General features: G+C 31.8%; 1 protein-coding gene across 1 annotated transcript in view; it reads left to right on the top strand.

Annotated features, from left to right (window-relative positions):
- LOC127706307 (trifunctional purine biosynthetic protein adenosine-3-like) overlaps nt 1–14,726 on the top strand; it is a 43,215-nt gene extending 28,489 nt beyond the window's left edge. The window contains exons 14-21 of the mRNA XM_052210823.1: nt 890–1,138; nt 1,397–1,599; nt 2,524–2,677; nt 8,738–8,845; nt 9,380–9,510; nt 10,142–10,259; nt 11,596–11,735; nt 12,164–14,726. Of these exons, the coding sequence (XP_052066783.1) occupies nt 890–1,138; nt 1,397–1,599; nt 2,524–2,677; nt 8,738–8,845; nt 9,380–9,510; nt 10,142–10,259; nt 11,596–11,735; nt 12,164–12,346 (1,286 nt within the window). The 3' untranslated portion in view covers nt 12,347–14,726. The remainder of the gene's footprint in view (nt 1–889; nt 1,139–1,396; nt 1,600–2,523; nt 2,678–8,737; nt 8,846–9,379; nt 9,511–10,141; nt 10,260–11,595; nt 11,736–12,163) is intronic.
- The last annotated feature ends 3,642 nt before the right edge of the window (nt 14,727–18,368 follow it).

Here is an 18,368-nt window from a genome sequence, read left to right as displayed (position 1 = left end):
AAAATGCTTTCAGCAGTTCTCATGAAACTTTGGTGAATTGTTTATAGCTATTGATGTAATCTCCCTATTGATTTTCATAAATTTCGAATATGACATTGAGAAGAAATTGAACTTTATTTGTTTATAGTCTGACAACAGATTTACTAAGTAATGCGCAACAGCACAGTGTATTGCACAACAGCAAGAAATCTTTAATTGAATATAAATTCAATTCATATAACCAATTTCAAGTTCTTTGACTACATTTATTCAGAAACCTATAATATGTCAAATATTTAATTACAATCCAAATTCAGACCTGTATCAAGCTTGAATATTGTGTCCATTTTTGCCCCAACTGTTCAGGGTTGGACCTCTGCGGGTGTATCCAGCTGCGCTCAGCGAAGCAGTTTATTCAGTATCACACACTGTATCAACCCTTTAGCAATGTTATACCTTACAGCTCTTTTCATAATGCTAGCAAGACAAAGGTTTGTTTGACTTGCTTGCTTTGTTTGTATAAATGTTTGCTCAAGCATTGTAATTAAGACTGACATCTGCAAACAATATAAGCAGGCAGAGTTAAACCTGTGTATAAGTAAATTTGATTATTTGATAATGTCCAATCAAATTTAAATATAATGTATACAAGTTTAAATCCGCCTTTTTATGTTGTTTTCAGATGTCAATCTTAATTACAATGCTTGAGCAAACACTGATACAAACAAAGCAAGCAAGCCAAACAAACCTTTGTTTTGCTAGCATTATGTAAAGAGCTGTAAGCAGAGCTCTTGGGATTATATTGGTGTCTAGGGTTGATACAGATGTTATATTGAAAAAGCCATATAATATTCTCTATATATTGCATCTATCATATGCATTCTGTAGCTGTATGCAATTTTTTTGTCAGGTGGAGAGACCGCTGAAATGCCTGGAATGTACACAGGAAGTGAATATGATCTTGCAGGATTTGCTGTTGGAGCAGTTGAAAGGACTTGCATTATACCACGTCTTGATCAGATTGAGGCTGGAGATACTTTGATAGGATTACCTTCCAGTGGTCTCCATAGTAATGGGTTCAGTCTAGTGCGGAAGGTTATAAATAAACTGGAGATGACCTACGACATGCCCTGTCCTTTTCAAAGAGGAACTACATTAGGTATGTCGTCTTTACATGATTTTGACACCAAAAAAATTTCCAGCCTTCAGCTTTGCTTTTACTTTAAATTTAACCTTATTACAGTTAATATTTTAATAGTGTGTTGTTAAAATATAAAGAAAAACTCTTTCCTTAACATATTTTATTAATCCATAAATTGATCTTTTTTGTCCTAAGACTTTGTAATGAATTATGACATTAAAATAATTATTTTTTTGTTTAGAATTTTGTGATGTATTTTTAGATTTTTTTTTACAGGTGATGTATTACTTACTCCTACCAAAATATATGTTAACGAGTTGTTACCCCTGATGAAGGAAATGAAGGTCAATGCATTTGCTCACATCACAGGAGGTGGACTTGTAGAAAATGTGGCTAGAATTTTACCATCTGACTTAGCAGCATCTATAGATGCTAACAAATGGAATATCCCTGCTGTATTTGGTTGGCTTGCTGATAAGGTAGGTAATACAAATGGTTCAGTATTCACATTTATTTTCATTTGTAAAATAAGATTATGTGAATAAGTTATTGTTTGATAATTAAAAGAATTTGATATGATTTCTGTGTGCATAACACATATTCCTGCAATAAACCTGAATGCTTATAACTGTATACATTTACATGAAATGAATATACATAGACAGTTTAAATGTATGTAAATGTATACAGCAATATGATTTTGAAGAGGGGTTTAATTCTTGCTTTGGCATTTGTAATGCTATTGTCTGAATAAATTGTAAAAAATTTTGGAATGTGATAGGATGTGCAGACAATACACACAAATACTTTCAAATTTTATTATTATTTTTTATGCAAATATGCAATTTATGTATGAAAAACTCATTCTGCAGAATATCATGACTTATTAAAAAGTGAATAATCAATGTAGAAGAAAAAAAACATACAAAACTGAATGTCCTGTTGCAAAATGGAAGTCACAGTACACCGAGAGATTGAAGGCACATTTCATAAAGGACACTGTTTACATAGATTGCTACTGGTTTATTAAAAAGCAGGGAACATTCATATCTCATAAACTTGTTATTGTCTTAAACATATGCATGTGATTTTGCCAGTGAGTGAATTTTAGCAGTCATTTATCAATCAAATTACTGCCAAAATGAGTAATAGCAATAAAATAAAAATGTGGTTATTCTGTAATATGCTTTTGGAATATTGTTTTGTGTATATCTACCATATATTTCTTTTAAATTGATTGTACATGAAAATGGTTATTTCAGATGCTATCATAAAACTTTCCAAATTTGTATGTCAAATTGTATGTGAAGTTTCCATCAGATGTTAAGCATTAACATTTTACATTCAAATGATCTGGACAATTTTATGATAATGTTCTAATGAAAATATTTCTATATATTTAGGGTAATATAAATGCCAGAGAAATGAGTCATACCTTCAACTGTGGTATTGGTGGTGTGTTAGTTGTAAAGTCAGATGAATCTAAAGGTGTTTTAAATAGTCTTATAAGCAGTGGAGTCCAGGCCACTATAATTGGGGAAATTGTCAGTAAAGAAGGTAAGCTTATTTTTATTTATAACTTTTATTTTATTGAGTCAAACCAAATATGATTGAGTCAGTTGTCAATTGTGATAATAGTGGAGGGGGGGTGATAATTATTATCCCTTTTTTTTCCCCGCACATCTCATTTCAGGGTACATAGAAATACCGGCTGTCCATGTGTCCGGCCGTCCAGTCTTGTTAGTGCTCTCACTTGTACAACTTTTGCCAGATTTTTATAAAACTTATATCGTAGGTTTATATCAGCAATGAGTTTGAAAATCAGTGCCGATCAATTATTTTTTAAAGAGTTATGCCCCTTAGAAATATCAATAACATGGAAAATTGCATTGTTAGCACTCTCATGTGTACAATTCTTGCCAGATTTTTATGAAACTTATATTGTAGGTTTATATTAGCAATATCTCGGACATGTTCGAAAATCAGTGCCGATCAATTGTTTTCAAAAGAGTTCTGCTCCTTAGAAATATTAATTATATGGAAACTTGCATTGTAAGCGCTCTCACATGTACAATATTTGCCTGATTTTTATCAAATTCATATCAAAGGTTAATATCAGCAATGTGTCAATTTCAAAAAAAATTGCTGATCAAATATTTTCAATTAGTTATGCCCTTGGAAATATTAAATATATCAGAAATTGCTCTCAAGTCTTCAACTGCTAACTTAATTTTAAAAAGTTTTAAAAGACAAAACAACACATTTTTTTTTAATTATTGACCTTGGACAGATAAAATATGTGTAATGGTCCGAGTACACAGTTATTTCGTAGTGCATTTCTTTTAGACAATAAATGAAAATTAAAAAAATCCCACCTGCGCTTTCTCAATAATATTTTTACAGTGTGTTGTACTACTTTTGGGACAAATTATATCAAAATTATAGAAAACTTCATCGGCTCTAACTCAAAATATGGACAATTTCATGCTAAGGGGGTCTTCAAATCTTTTGACAGCCTCCGAAGTGCTAATTTTTAACATTTTTCAACTGGACCAAATCACTACATTACTTTAAAATTCATGACCCAAATTTTTTTACAGTGTCATTTCACCCCCCTACTTACTATTTGAGTCATAAAACATGGAGAAATAAATTCGGAAGGGGTATATAAAAAATCGACAAGTAACACACTGTCCACACTAGGGACTATATTTGTGGACAACGAAAATCAAAGGACGATAACTGTGTACCCGGACCTAATAGGGTAGAAAAAGTTGACCAATCTTAATGAAACTTGGTATGACCAAAGCTTATTAAATTATAAGACTGCGTACAAAGTTTCATGGCAATAGGATATATATTATAGACAATATGACTAATTCTATATTCAACTATGAGTGTTAAATTTAGACGTTAAAATTGAAAATTTTCAACTATCAACATTTGGGGCTTAAAAAATTAAAATATTGCAAAAAAATACTTTTGAAATGCCTTAATATATAATATATTATGTATTAAAAGCAATAGAGTACTCATTTGATTTATCAGACTTATTATAATTATTAAAAAGTCAAATTTATATGAGCCTGTGGCTAAAAATGGAGGTTTTCCAATGAAGGGGGGCCTTACATGAAGATGTAATATTTTCCAGCAATTTTAAATTTGTAAAGCTTTTTGGTTATAAATAATCCTTACATATGTATTTAATGTACTTTAAATGGAAAGAAAACTTACAAATAACATATCACATTAGTTTAAAAGGGTCTTAGGCCAAGTAAGACTGAAAATAATTTAGGGTCAATTTAGGCCGTATCACATATTTACATTTAAAAATGCATATTGAAGCTATATGAAATAAAATTTTGTGTCTTTTCTATCATTTCTATACTCAGGTGACATGATATAATAAATCTGAGCACAAAAAGACTCTTGCATTCAACTTTTTTTGCAGACAGTATGGTCTGATACAAAGATTTTTCACTTTTTAGTGAAAAACATGCATGCAATTTTAGTCTCAACAGGCTTATATTTGAACCACTTGCTATCCTACAGAAGAAAAGAAAGATATTATGTGACATAAAACAGGCACAAAAGACATTGTTAAGTGCTTTTTATACAAATTTAGTGAGGTCTTTATAATGGACTTCAACTTTTATGTTCCAAGCTCCTCACATTTAACTTGATCCAAACAGGGCGTTAGACGAGGACCATATATACAACACATTTTGCACATATTGTCTGAGATAATCTTCTTTTCTGTAGATTCAGAGTTCACAAATGAGTAATACAACTGGATTGAAGCATAGAAACACAAATATTGACACATAAAAACCTGTCAGATAGAAAAGTCAGAATGCCACTTATGCATCAAAATTGAAAAAGCTATGAAATGCTTATTTTGACCATAAAATGCCAAAATTGGTCATTTTTGCAGAAATTCTATCAAATAAAAGTTTAAATCCTTTAGTTTTATGCTATTTGATAAATTGACACCATCAAATCATTCAGGGAAGTTGCCAAAGTACAGATTCTATATTTCCAGATTTCACCTCTTAGGTCCGAGTACACAGTTATTTCGTAGTGCATTTCTTTTAGACAATAAATGAAAATTAAAAAAATCCCACCTGCGCTTTCTCAATAATATTTTTACAGTGTGTTGTACTACTTTTGGGACAAATTATATCAAAATTATAGAAAACTTCATCGGCTCTAACTCAAAATATGGACAATTTCATGCTAAGGGGGTCTTCAAATCTTTTGACAGCCTCCGAAGTGCTAATTTTTAACATTTTTCAGCTGGACCAAATCACTACTTTACTTTAAAATTCATGACCCAAATTTTTTTACAGTGTCATTTCACCCCCCTACTTACTATTTGAGTCATAAAACATGGAGAAATAAATTCGGAAGGGGTATAAAAAAAATCGACAAGTAACACACTGTCCACACTAGGGACTATATTTGTGGACAACGAAAATCAAAGGACGATAACTGTGTAGCCGGACCTAATGTGGGGGACATTGGAACTCTGTTCTTTTATTATAAAGTATCCTTGTCACCAGATTCACAGCTGTTAATCAACATTTGAATCAGATACTGGGGGATAGTGAAGGTTGTCTTGGTCAAGAAGGAAAAAAATAAAAAATCCCTAACATTGCCACCACCACTGGACGCATTGAAATATGGCACCCAAACATTTATCATTATGCGATTTAAGTTTTATTTTGAAGTAGAAATTGAGCAGATTGATCAGTTTATCTCATATTAGAAATACATTAGTAGAAAAGATACCAAGTAGTATTTTTAGGAAAATGACCCTATCAGCAGCATGTTTCCGATACCATTGACCAGAACTTACGGAAGTCGATTATTGCCCCGCCTACCGCACTCGGTTTCATATTTACTATTTTACGTACTAACTTGAATCTGCTTGTATTACGCTACACTCGAACAAAGTGTTGTAGTCGGACATGAACCAGTTTACATACTTTATTTAATTTACCAAAAAGATATCTTGACCTGTCCATATGTTTTTTGTTATTAAATGGTATTTGGAGCTATCCCTTTGTTATATTTTTCATATTTATTCGAGCTTTCACTTTTATGCACATGTCTTACACTTACAGTCGTAAACAATCGGTATGTATACATGATAAATAGATCCGTTTTGTTATGGTGTTGGACTTTTTACCCTCCAATGATCAGCAATCGCTAGACAAAATAGTTCTCCTAAATAATGTCAGCCTTTCATGCCATTTCAACTTTACAATCATTAAAAAAAAGTGAAAATCGGAATCATTTTGATATCCATTGGATAGAAACTGGTCTTTATCCAGATTTACGAAGATTTTAAAAATCGGAAATTAGTAATACGGTTATACCCACGCGGTGCATATGAATCTTTGTTTACAAAACAGGATTTCGGAACGTCTCTAGTTTTTAGATCGTAAGTCACGATAAACTCAAACTGAAAGTAAACAGTTGTTTGTAAGACGCAGGTTTACTCACCATAAACAAGCTGAAACGTTCAGTATGGTATATATTTTAGGTTAAAGACGGTCCCATTCATTTAAAAAGCATTTTGAAAGTGGACGATGGGATTATTTCAGGTTTGGGGAACGAGTAAATTATCACAAAGTTCATTTCTTGACGACCTCATAATTTCATCATGTTGATGGTACAAATCAATTTTTACTGTTTACTGTCGCTTCTCATGTTTTGTATTTAAACAGTTGTTTATTTTTAAACCCGAACCAGGCATATGCATTCTGTAATTGTGCAATTAGTTCTTTGGTCAATTGGCTTATGGATAGTTGTATCAATTTCAACTCTTACATTATTTTTTTTTTAAATATATTTGCATTACACATGCAATGGCAGTACCTTTCCAATTACTATTTATGTGTTGTGTCTAAATTAAAGTTGTAACACTTTATAATGACTGGAAAGGGTAGAAAAATTCATCAGATGAGAAAAGGCTGAAGATACTTCAAACGGCACCGAATCATTAGATATTGCATCTTATAAAAGGAAACTGAGATTTGGATAGTCCCACTTCAAGGTAAAAATGTTTATCTCTTGTGAAATGAAATAAAAAAAATATTGTAACACTGTAGTTAATTAATAAAGATACTATTAATGTATTTCTGTATTGGCCTTATTATTGGTTCTCGGCCAGCAGTATTGGCCTTCCGCTTTGCCTCAGACCAATACACCCAAGACATGGACCAATAACAAGGCCAATACAGAAATACTTACGCAATGATATTATAGAATGACAGTATGGTTCAATAGCGGAAATCAGCCCCTCAACTACTTTTTACATAAATATTAACTTCTGGCTTCAACGCTTTGTTCGTCTTGTCTGGAGATCTTGCTGTAGTTCCAGTTCAGCAAGCATTTTAGAGACGTATCCCGTCCATCCTCTTTTGACTTGTAATCTCTGGTGATAGATTTTGCCGCTTGACATTGTATCCTTTCAAGCTTGTTTTTTTTTTGTTACCGTTTAGGGGTCCCATCCCATACTATGGCTCCATATTAAATTATAAGATCCATTCCTAAAGATCTAGATCATTGTTCTAATCTGACACAAATTTCAATAACTGGAATGCTACCCAAGTTGAATATATGGTGACCCACGAGAACAGCATTATCACTATTGAAATTGTGTTTAATACCATGATTGTTCAATGTCATTAACTTAAATGGAGACAGACATTTGACCTGAAAGACATGAAAGGTGGTGTGGGAGTGCAAAATCAAAAACTAACTGACTATGATATATGGTTAAAGAATGAATATCAATTACATGGGTCAACATGGTCAAGGGCAGAGTTGTTATAAAATAACAATATGGCAGAGAAGTGGTTTCAAGTTTCATATAAAGTGACCTGACTGACATGAAATAAAAAATTGAAGGAGTATCCCTATTTGTCTAATCTTCAAGGTGAAATAAAACTAGTAAAACAATATTATACTATTGTCTAAATATACAGAAATATAATTTGCTTCAAGTAACAGAAATAACTAGGTCACTAGTAACTTATTTAATGAGTATGTGGGGTATAAGAGCTTGCTAACAACAGGCTCTTCATAATCATTTGGTTTGAAAAGGCTACTAGTAGTCTATATTCTTGATTTAGAAAAATGTAATTGCAAGAAAAAAATCACATTACTTAGAATACTTTAGATCATTCAGGTAGTCTTTATTTATATGTACAAAAGAACAGCCAGTAGTCATTGGATATTGTAGATCATTCAAATAGTCTTGACCTTTTTATTAGTACAAAAGAACAGCCAGTAGTCATTGGATATTGTAGATCATTCCGGTAGTCTTGACCTATTTATTTATACAAAAAAACAGCCAGTAGTAATTGGATACTGTAGATCATTCAGGTAGTCTTGACCTATTCATTTGTACTGAAAAAAACAGACACATATACGAATATCAATTATATGCTTACGAGACATGTTGCAATGTTAAACTTATTACGGTATGTGAAAATCAAGACTTGCATAAAAAATATCACAATATTAGAGACAGTGGCGTCATTTTTCCTCAGAGCTTTCAGCTCTTTGATTACAACTTATTTGTTAGTGTGATTTGATATATTGTAGATAAGTCAGTGACTGTACACAACCTAGTAGATGGATTGGATAGAAGCTGGCCCAGGACACCTGTTCTGCTACAGAGAAAAAGGGTTGCAGTATTGATTTCTGGATCTGGTAATTATAATTATTTTGATTTAACATTGAAACATAATATGATATAAATGGCTTTTGATTCCTGATTTCTACTTTAAAGGACTTTCTATATGCAGTACTAACTCTTACAGTATACTCCATTTATACGGATGCAAAATTTTTAGATAAAAAAACTGATGTTTAGTTTCAAATTATTTTTTTCCCTATATACATATGTACAAAATACAATTCCAACACCCAATGTAAACAACAAATAAGTAAATCATGTTCTCCCAGACTAAAATATCAATCAGTATATATTCCACAGATTTAGATTAAAGACATCATATACAGTCTGAGAAAAGCATGATCTTATGCAATGCTAAAAAATAAGTACATAATATCGACAGGATGTCTGACCATAAGTTTTCTAATCCAGTTTAATATGTTCTAATTCTGATTTGCATGTAGTATTTGCCACTGGATATTAAACACACATCCATTCATCCCTTGTTTACTGATTACTTATTTGTAAAAAAAATGTTGTCTCTATAAATGTGTTTCTCGTCATTTTAGGGACAAATCTACAGGCTTTGATTGAGCATACAACAGAACAGAATAGTTCAGCTGATATAGTATTAGTGATCTCTAACAAACCAAATGTACAAGGTCTTACTAGGGCAGAAAAAGCTAAAATCGCCACAAAGGTAATAAACTTAATGTGCAAGGTGTAACTAGGGCAGAAATATCTAGAGTTGTCACAAATGTATCAAAACAAAACCATTGGGTCTTATCAAGGCAGACAGATGTAGATCTACCACAACTGTAACAAAACTAATGCATTTGGTATTAACAGTAACAAACTAGATGAGTAGGATTATATTAGGTCAAATAGTACTGCAGTGGTTGTTTCACCTTACTTGTGAGTTTCCAATTCTGAGAGGGGCCTTGGTGGCTGCGTGGTCTTAGTATTAGAACTACTGTATCACTAGCTATCAACACTGAGGTTGAGAGTTTGAATCCGGCATGTTGCAGGTGTGTTCAACTCCAATCTTAATTGACTAAGATCGTCAGTTTTCCTTCGGAAGGTCGTGGTTCTCATTGGGCACTCACCTTCCTCCACCAATAAAAACTTACTGCCATGAAATAGCGCTATAGTGCTGAAAGTGGTGTTAAACACCATTCAATCAATCTTATTCTGAGCAACATAATTATATTTTGTATCAATTTGAATAGAATCGTCAACTTAAAAATGCTGTACATGTTATTGATTTCTGCAATAAAGAGCACTATAAATCCAAATTTTATCCTATATACATTCAAAATATATCTCAACAGGTGATATCCCACAAAGATTATAAGAGCAGAGATGATTTTGATGAAGCACTGCATGCTAGTTTGACGTCTGCTGGTATTGATATTGTCTGCTTGGCAGGATTTATGAGAATATTAACAGGTATGTCAGACATCTTCACAACAGTTAATAGAAGTAAAAGATCTTTTAGAAATATAAATCATGGTCATGTCCCATAATATATACAACCGTGGAAGATAATAATGTCATCTCAATATCAAAATTTCTTTAAATATTTTACTGAAACAAAATTGAAAGTACCTTTAGATACCCTTTGTTGCTTGTTTGGTTCAAAATATATAGAAGTAGACATGACTGAATTTGGAATAGTCTCTAATTTGTTATTTAGAAAAACATAATGTGAACTTTATTCAGTTCAACCTGTTTTTGTTATTGATAATAAAACAATGCCTTATTTAGACTTGTGCAGGTGAAATTTTTACCAATTGCAATTAAATCAATATAATTTTCGAAGATTTTTAACTCCAGGTATGATCAACTGCTTCATAAACTAGTTTTCAATTAATTATCAGCACTAAATATATAATGTCTCCAGAGTTGTGTACATTTGGGCCAAATTTATGTTTTCTTATTCTGAAATGTGATCTCATCATTTCATAAACTTAAGTTAAAATATGTCCTTTTTTGTTTCAAATATGAAATAATACCATTTTGTTCATTCTATAATAACCCATATTTTATACCAAACTTTTAAACTTGTTTCAAGAAGGATGTTGGAACATTCATTGTTTTATCCTTCTTCCAAGGAACATAACTTGTGATATAGGATTCTCATTTACACATTTAGTTCTGGGGTTATTGTATTATAATGTTTGTATGTTTTATATATATAAAATAAGATGTGGTATGATTGCCAATGAGACAACTCTCTACCAGAGACCAAATGATATAGAAGTTAACAACTATAGGTCACTGTTTGGCCTTCAACAATGAGCAAAACCCATACTGCATCTTATGCTAGAAAAGACCCAGAAATGACATATGTAAAACATTTCAAATGAGAAAACTAATGGCCTGATTTATGTACAAAACAATTAATGAAAAACAAAATTGATATACAGAAAAAAAGACAACCACTGAATTACAGGCTCCTGACTTGGGACAGGCCCATATAGAATGTGGTGGGGTTTAAACTTGTTTGCTGGTGTCGAACTCTCCCCCTAACCTGGGACAGTGGTGTAACAATATAACATAGGAACAAACTATAAAAATAAGTTGAAAAGGGCTTAACTCATCAGATCGATACAAAGCACATAAATACCCCCACAAAAGACACTAAGTACAGATCAGAGAGTACTTGCAGTTACTGAAAGCTAGTTCAAAGCCATTAACAACTAATAAAAAATCATATGTCTAAGACTAAATATATATGTTCTTTTTTTTCAAGGGACTTAAAGCATGGTTTTTGTACTTTTAGGTGGTTTTGTGAGGAAGTGGCATGGTAAAATGTTGAATATTCATCCATCTCTCCTTCCCTCATTCAAGGGACATAATGCACATGAGCAAGTGATCAAAGCCAATGTTAGGATATCTGGCTGCACAGTACATTTTGTAGCAGTAAGTACAAATTGACAGAAACAACTTAATTTGTCTTATTTAAACTTAAAACTTTAAGTTTCAAACTTTAAAAAAGTGTAGAATTTTTCATTATAAGATAGACAAAATAGCAGCTGACTTTAAATTTTCAAAAGTTTAAGGTGACATTTGCTATTGCTTGCAAGTCATTGAAGCATATCATTCAACCTTAATAACTTTGATTAAATGATGTTTGTTTTATGCCATCTTAGCTAAAAAGGTATATCAAGGCAAGAACTTTGATTATGGAAACTGTTAGTAATATAATAGTAATGTATTGTTGATTATTCATTTTGATTGTGATATTGAAAAAAAAAATAAAAAAAGTGAAATTGAAAAAAAAATAAAAAAACATAAGAAGTTTATCAAATACTTGATTAATCTGTTTAAATTTTACTTGATTTTCACAGGAGGAAGTAGATGGCGGTGCAATCATAGTACAAGAGTCTGTACCAGTTTACCATGGTGATACAGAGGAGACATTAGCTGAACGTGTCAAGAAAGTAGAGCATACAGCATTCCCTAAAGCTTTAGAGTTGGTTGCTAGTGAAAAGGCTTTGCTGGATTCTGATGGACTCATCAGCTGGAGATAAATTTTCTTAAACATTTTTATAAAAAAAAATTAGCTATGCAAAGTTGACTTTCAACTTCTGATCAAGATGAAATCTTTTAATAAAACTTGTCCAAAATTATTCTGATGATGAGGCTTAACAATGTAATATTTTTATACAATACACAAATGTAGCTAAGGCATATATATAACATTTGTCTATCCATACACATGTATATCAAGCATGGTTAAGTTTTTCATTTCAGCTTGTTTTGTCAGATACTTTGTGATACCAATCATGTTAATTAGTGTTAATTAGTGTTAATTAGTATTAATTAGTGCAACAGAATGCAACAACTATGACACAGTTATATGGATTAACATTTTTGGTAATTTTCAGATGATGTCAATTTCAGAAGAAGCCTTATTATATCATTGATATTTAAATATTGTATAACTCTCAAACTGTAAAATGATTTGCTGTACTAAATCTCTCTCTCACATAAAAATCACAGCTTCGAGTCTACCTGTGACCTACATTTCATATGTGACTTTGGGTCTGTTTACATTAGGTCCCTATTCTAGATTTGCTTAGTGATATATCAATGATATTTGACCATTGTATTTATTCCTGTAATATTTTGGTAATCATGACTTACAATTTATCCATTACAGACACATATAAAGTTTCACATTTTAGGTCCAGGCCTTTCAGTCATAAATCTTTACTTGATATTTGGAGTACAAAATTTGTGCTTGTAACAGTAAATCCAGTATTTTGATTATTAGATTTCTGATTCTTTAGTATGACAATCCTACTCAAAATTTTATAGACTGTAAGGCCAGGCTTTTTTTCACATATTTCATTTGGAGGTGGGACATAGATTTCATACAGCCCCATCATCTTATTCAATGTAAAATATTTTCTTTTTTTGCAATATTTTACAATTAATAATATATTTAGTAATAAGAATGTTTTTTAAGTTATAATGCTTGACATTTTCACAGTTATAAATAAATCCAGTCCCACTATTAACGCAATCTTTCCCCTTCATTGCTCACAATCACATTAATTTACACTATGAGCCCTGCAGTCAGGTATTCTGAGTCACATCCTTAAGTTATCCTCTTTAAATAATATTTTATAGTTATTGATAAAGTAATTTTGATATCTGAATTAATTTTTTGAATGTTTTGTTACAATAAGTCAGCTAACTTAATACATTTTTATCAGCTCCATGAAAAAAGTAGATCACTGTGACTTACATTTCTATTAAATACTGAAGTCAGTTTTTCTTCAGTAATTATACTGGCCTGTCTTGGACTAAATGCTGGAATATAGGAGGGTCTGAATGTGGGTTGGGTCTTTCATTTCTGTATTCTTTATTTTTATGCCTTCTTTCTCTGTCCTATGTTTTTTTGGGCAATTTATTCTATAGTCTTTATCTTTTTGTTTGTTTTTTTGGCCCATTACTTTCTATTTTGTAAACCCCAAACCAAGCGCTTGTAAACAAACACTAACATATGTATTATATGCTCCATTACTATTTGATATAATACTAGGAATGCACTTTGTAATACTCAGATTGAACATGCTCACTGCTCTCATTTAAAACTGAACAACATACTCAATGTCATCTTTTACAATTACTGCACCATTCATCATGTTATGTAATGCTTTCAGTGTTTTTCAAAAACATTTATTTGTTTTATTTCTGTTCCATAGTATGTTTATTCAATTATTTGCCCCCAAGAAAATTCATAAGCATTCTGAAATGGAGAAAATTTTCAAATAACATTTTGTTGTTGAAATTTATAGCTTATGCTAAAAATAAAAAGAGAAACTATTCTTGAGGAAGTGTAGGACTAAGAAATTTTTTTTAGGGGGGGGGGGGGGGCAAATTTTGATTTTTCCATTTTCATTATGGCTAATGATTTTTGTGTGTGACATATTTGTTACAGTGTGGTAAAAAAGAAATAATTTGAATATTTCCATGTAATAGTCCATGTAGCTATCTTTTGTTCACACTTGAATTAATGAGTAAAGGGTGTTTTTTAAAGTTGCAGATCTTTTCTGTTACTATACAGCAAACATTGTAGGAGTGAGGAAATTTTACAGAAAAGTTGAAAACAGTAAAAATCACCCCACATAGAAATATAGTACTCATATCAAATGCATGTCATCACCACTAGGTTGTTTTTGTGTTTAACATTTACATTAATATGAAGTGCCATTAATTTGAAATACTGTTAGAATACTTAGTGCTGTTGTTATATTCAGTATGTGCCATTGTACATTTATGTAAACATTGGATCTCAGATATTTTGTTATTGAATTGGTGCCTTATATCATATGAATCTCTTTATTCAATATTTTTACACTTTATTTTGAGTTTATATTTCAATAAAATTTTGATAACTTACCTTTTTGTTCCACTGAAAACCAGGATTATCTTCATTATTCCGTTGAAAAATACGAATCAATCCTACAGTGATGGGGACCATAGAGTAATCAGTATCAATTTATTTTCCCATCATTTAGTCTGCAATGGATAGTTGTGGATAATGAAAAGTGACAGTGACCAATATAGGTTCCCTTTCCTATCCTTTGACTTTTGGGACCAGAATAAGTTCACTTTTCCATCCTTTGTTTTGTGCGGATAGTTTTCTCATTGCAGATATTACACAATAGCTTATACGAAACAATTTCTGTGAGATTAGGGAAATGAGAAAACTGAAAAACACAGATGACAATGCTAAATCACTTAGTTTTAACTAAGATGAACCATCTCATTATCTTGGCAACTTGTTACTCTTTAATTTTCACAAACCTTTTCACTCTCCAGTAGTTGGGTTTAGTTTTAAGGATAATGTCTTTTTAAATAAGCTTGTGGTGCCAATGTTGTATAGTGTGTGGCTTACTTTGAGGATGATATCTGTCTGACGTCACATGTCTTATGTCATTGACCTCGTTTTCTTTTCCAGTAGTAAGGATCAGTATATACCGCTTGAAATCAATGTGTGTCTTCAGTAATCATTTTAATCTTTTAGGGTAATGTCTGGTTTGTATTTGATTTGGCCTGCTAACTTTTGATTCAACGTCCACTGATGAGTCTTATGAATACGATGCACGTGTCTTGCATACCAGCTTTTACAACCACTGGATCGATGCCACTGCTGGGGGAGGTTTCCGAGAGTATCACCAGCCCAGTAGACAGTATTTTGCACTTTTGTGCTGACATGAAATACTGATATTTTCATTTTATGTAAATATGCTGTTTATAAAATGTTGAAATATTCGGAACACTTAAGGTTTTTAAACCCCAGGTACACATTGCCTTAGGTGTATTTTTGAACTGCAAGTCATTTTCGCAATTTTTGGTTATTAATGCTTTTTAAATATGTTTTCAACTGTTTTGATTTGAGATGAAATGAGTGTCTGATGTGTCGAATTGTAGGCCTGGTATCTTTTATGATTTTTTTTTGCCTCAGTATCTATACAAGGTAGTTCAGCAATATATTTATATGTGGTTTTATTGAGGTTAAAATTGTATGGGTCCTTTCTGTATCTTAGTGACTTCACATGCTCTTTAATGACGATTTTACCAATTTTCAGTGTGTTTGCCTATTATCTTGAAAACGGTAATAAATAGATAGACACTTTGAATAGTAAAAATGATCAGCAAGACAAGATCTATTAATAAGTCAACAGGATTGAAATCGTCAGTCGACTCGTTATTGGAGTCCCTGCTCTTTAATGACGATTTTTACCAATTTTTGGTGATTTTGCCTATTATCTTAAAAACTATAAAAAATTGATACAAACTTTAAGAGACAAAACTAAAAAGCAATACAAGATCAACATAAAAGATTTTTGTCTTGAATTCTATTCTAGTCTACAATGTTTGATAGTGTCCATTGTTAAAAAATTGAAAACAACACGTTTAATAATTTCATGCGTCCGAAGCGCTTTTCTGGATTTACCTTCATCAGGAACGCTCAAAGCCAACTATTTGAAATCCGATGGATGTATAAGTACCGAAACAGTTGAAGAGCTGTATGACAAAAATACCTAAAACAAATAGCCAAATCCATCTAAGGTCAACTTTGCCTGAGGGAGTTGAAACCTTAGTTTCTTTATAATTTCAAAATTTATAAACGGACAATTTTAGAAAAGTTTGTTATAAATCATGTCAGATGCACATAGACCTAGGTGAGTGAAACAGGATCTTTAGGGCCTCTAGTTGACTGATTGCAACAGAAGGAGGTTGACATCAATGTACATGTCAGTCTGGCAGGTTTCATCTGGCTTTGACTTGATTTTCATGGTTCATTGGTCAATGTTACGTTTTGTGTTCGGTATGTTTTTCCAATACTTTAAGCAATAGAGTGTACATACATGCCTGTCTGACAGGTATCATTTGTCCTTGACCTCATTTTCATGGTTAAGTCTGTTTGTAAGATATTACAAGCAATATGTTAACTATATTTGGTTCATGGAAAGATTTTAATGTATAGATGACTGTCTGGCATGATTTATTTGACCTTGACTTCATTTTCATGGTTAATTGGTCAATGTTTAGTTTTCCTGGTTTAGTCTGTTTCTTTGATACTATAAACAATACGTAAACTATATTTAGTGCAAGGAATGGTTGTACGTGTAAATGTCTGTCTGTAATGTATCATCTGACTTTGACCTTTTTTTCAATGTTGAGTTTTGATTGTTTAGTTGGTTTTTTGATATACTTCGAAAACAAGGTCTACTATTCTACTATTATATTTGGTGTATGGAATGATTGTGAGGTGTTTATGTTTGTCTACCAGGGTTTATCTGACCTTGACCTTATTGTCATTGATCAATGATAATGTACAGTTCATGCGTTACTTGTAGTAAAACCTTTATTTTTAAGACTGTCAATATTAAGTTAATCATTGTTAGTAAACCAGGCGAGACATTTCAGTGTGTGCTCGCTTGTAATCTTACTTAAAGATATCTCATTCAATATAAAAATAAGGTGATGTGGTATGATTGCCAATGAGACAAATATCCACCAGTTGATGTGGATGTAAGCAAATATAGGTCACTCTACGATCTTTAATAATGAGCAAAACCCATACGATATAGTCAGCTATAAAAAGAACAGACATATCAAAATGTGAAACAATTGAAATTGGAAAACGAACGACCTGATTTAATGACAAAACAATTAATGAAAACAAATTTGACAGACAGCAACCGTCAACAAAGAATTACAGGATCCTGACTTGGGCAGACTAAGGAATGTGGCAGGATTAAAATGTTTATAAGCGCTCAACCCTCTCTAACCGGGGATAGTGGTGTAAGAGCATAACATAAGAACATTGTCAAACTATAAAAATTAGCATAATCTTCAAATAAAAAGAAAGTTGTAATGAGTAATTACTGTAATATTGTCTTGAAAAAGAGAGGCAAAGGATTGACTTATACGGTTACGCATGCGTTTTTTTTTATGTTAATTGAGTTGGTGAAATGCTATTGCTGTCTTAAATTTATACCCTTTTTGCATTTATATCTAAATATTTGATGTGTAGTTTCATTGATAATGTGTTGCATTCAAGATAACATACCATTGAAACAATTTTGCCGTTAGATTTTTAAATTTTAATTAAAATTGTACAAATCAATTTTATAAGCAGCTCCTGTAGATATGATATATGCCAACGATATTTGCTCTGTTTTTACACTTATGATTTGTAGATGTTTGTTCTTCTTGTTCTGGTTTTGACAAGACAGACTATGATACTCATAAAAAGAAGATTCATAGAAATTGTACTTGTCAACACTATATATATATGTATACTGCTGTGACTGACAATAATGATCTGGTTCAAAGAATACATGTAACAACCCAGGTTGCATTTTTATTGGGTGATTTGATTTGTAAGGGCGAGGGGTACCAAATTTCATGGATTTCGTAGGTTTATGCAAACCACCATTTTAGATTTTTAAAGAAGTATAAATTTTCTATAGGCTTGTAAGATTAGTGCAGACTTTGGTAAATCAACAGAATCAAATATTCAGGAAA

The sequence above is a fragment of the Mytilus californianus genome, unplaced genomic scaffold, assembly GCF_021869535.1.
Source record: "Mytilus californianus isolate M0D057914Y unplaced genomic scaffold, xbMytCali1.0.p SCAF_6, whole genome shotgun sequence".
In the NCBI taxonomy this organism is placed as follows: Eukaryota; Metazoa; Mollusca; class Bivalvia; order Mytilida; family Mytilidae; genus Mytilus; species Mytilus californianus.
Note: the sequence above shows the minus strand (reverse complement) of the source record. Positions and strands in the feature narration are given on the sequence as shown.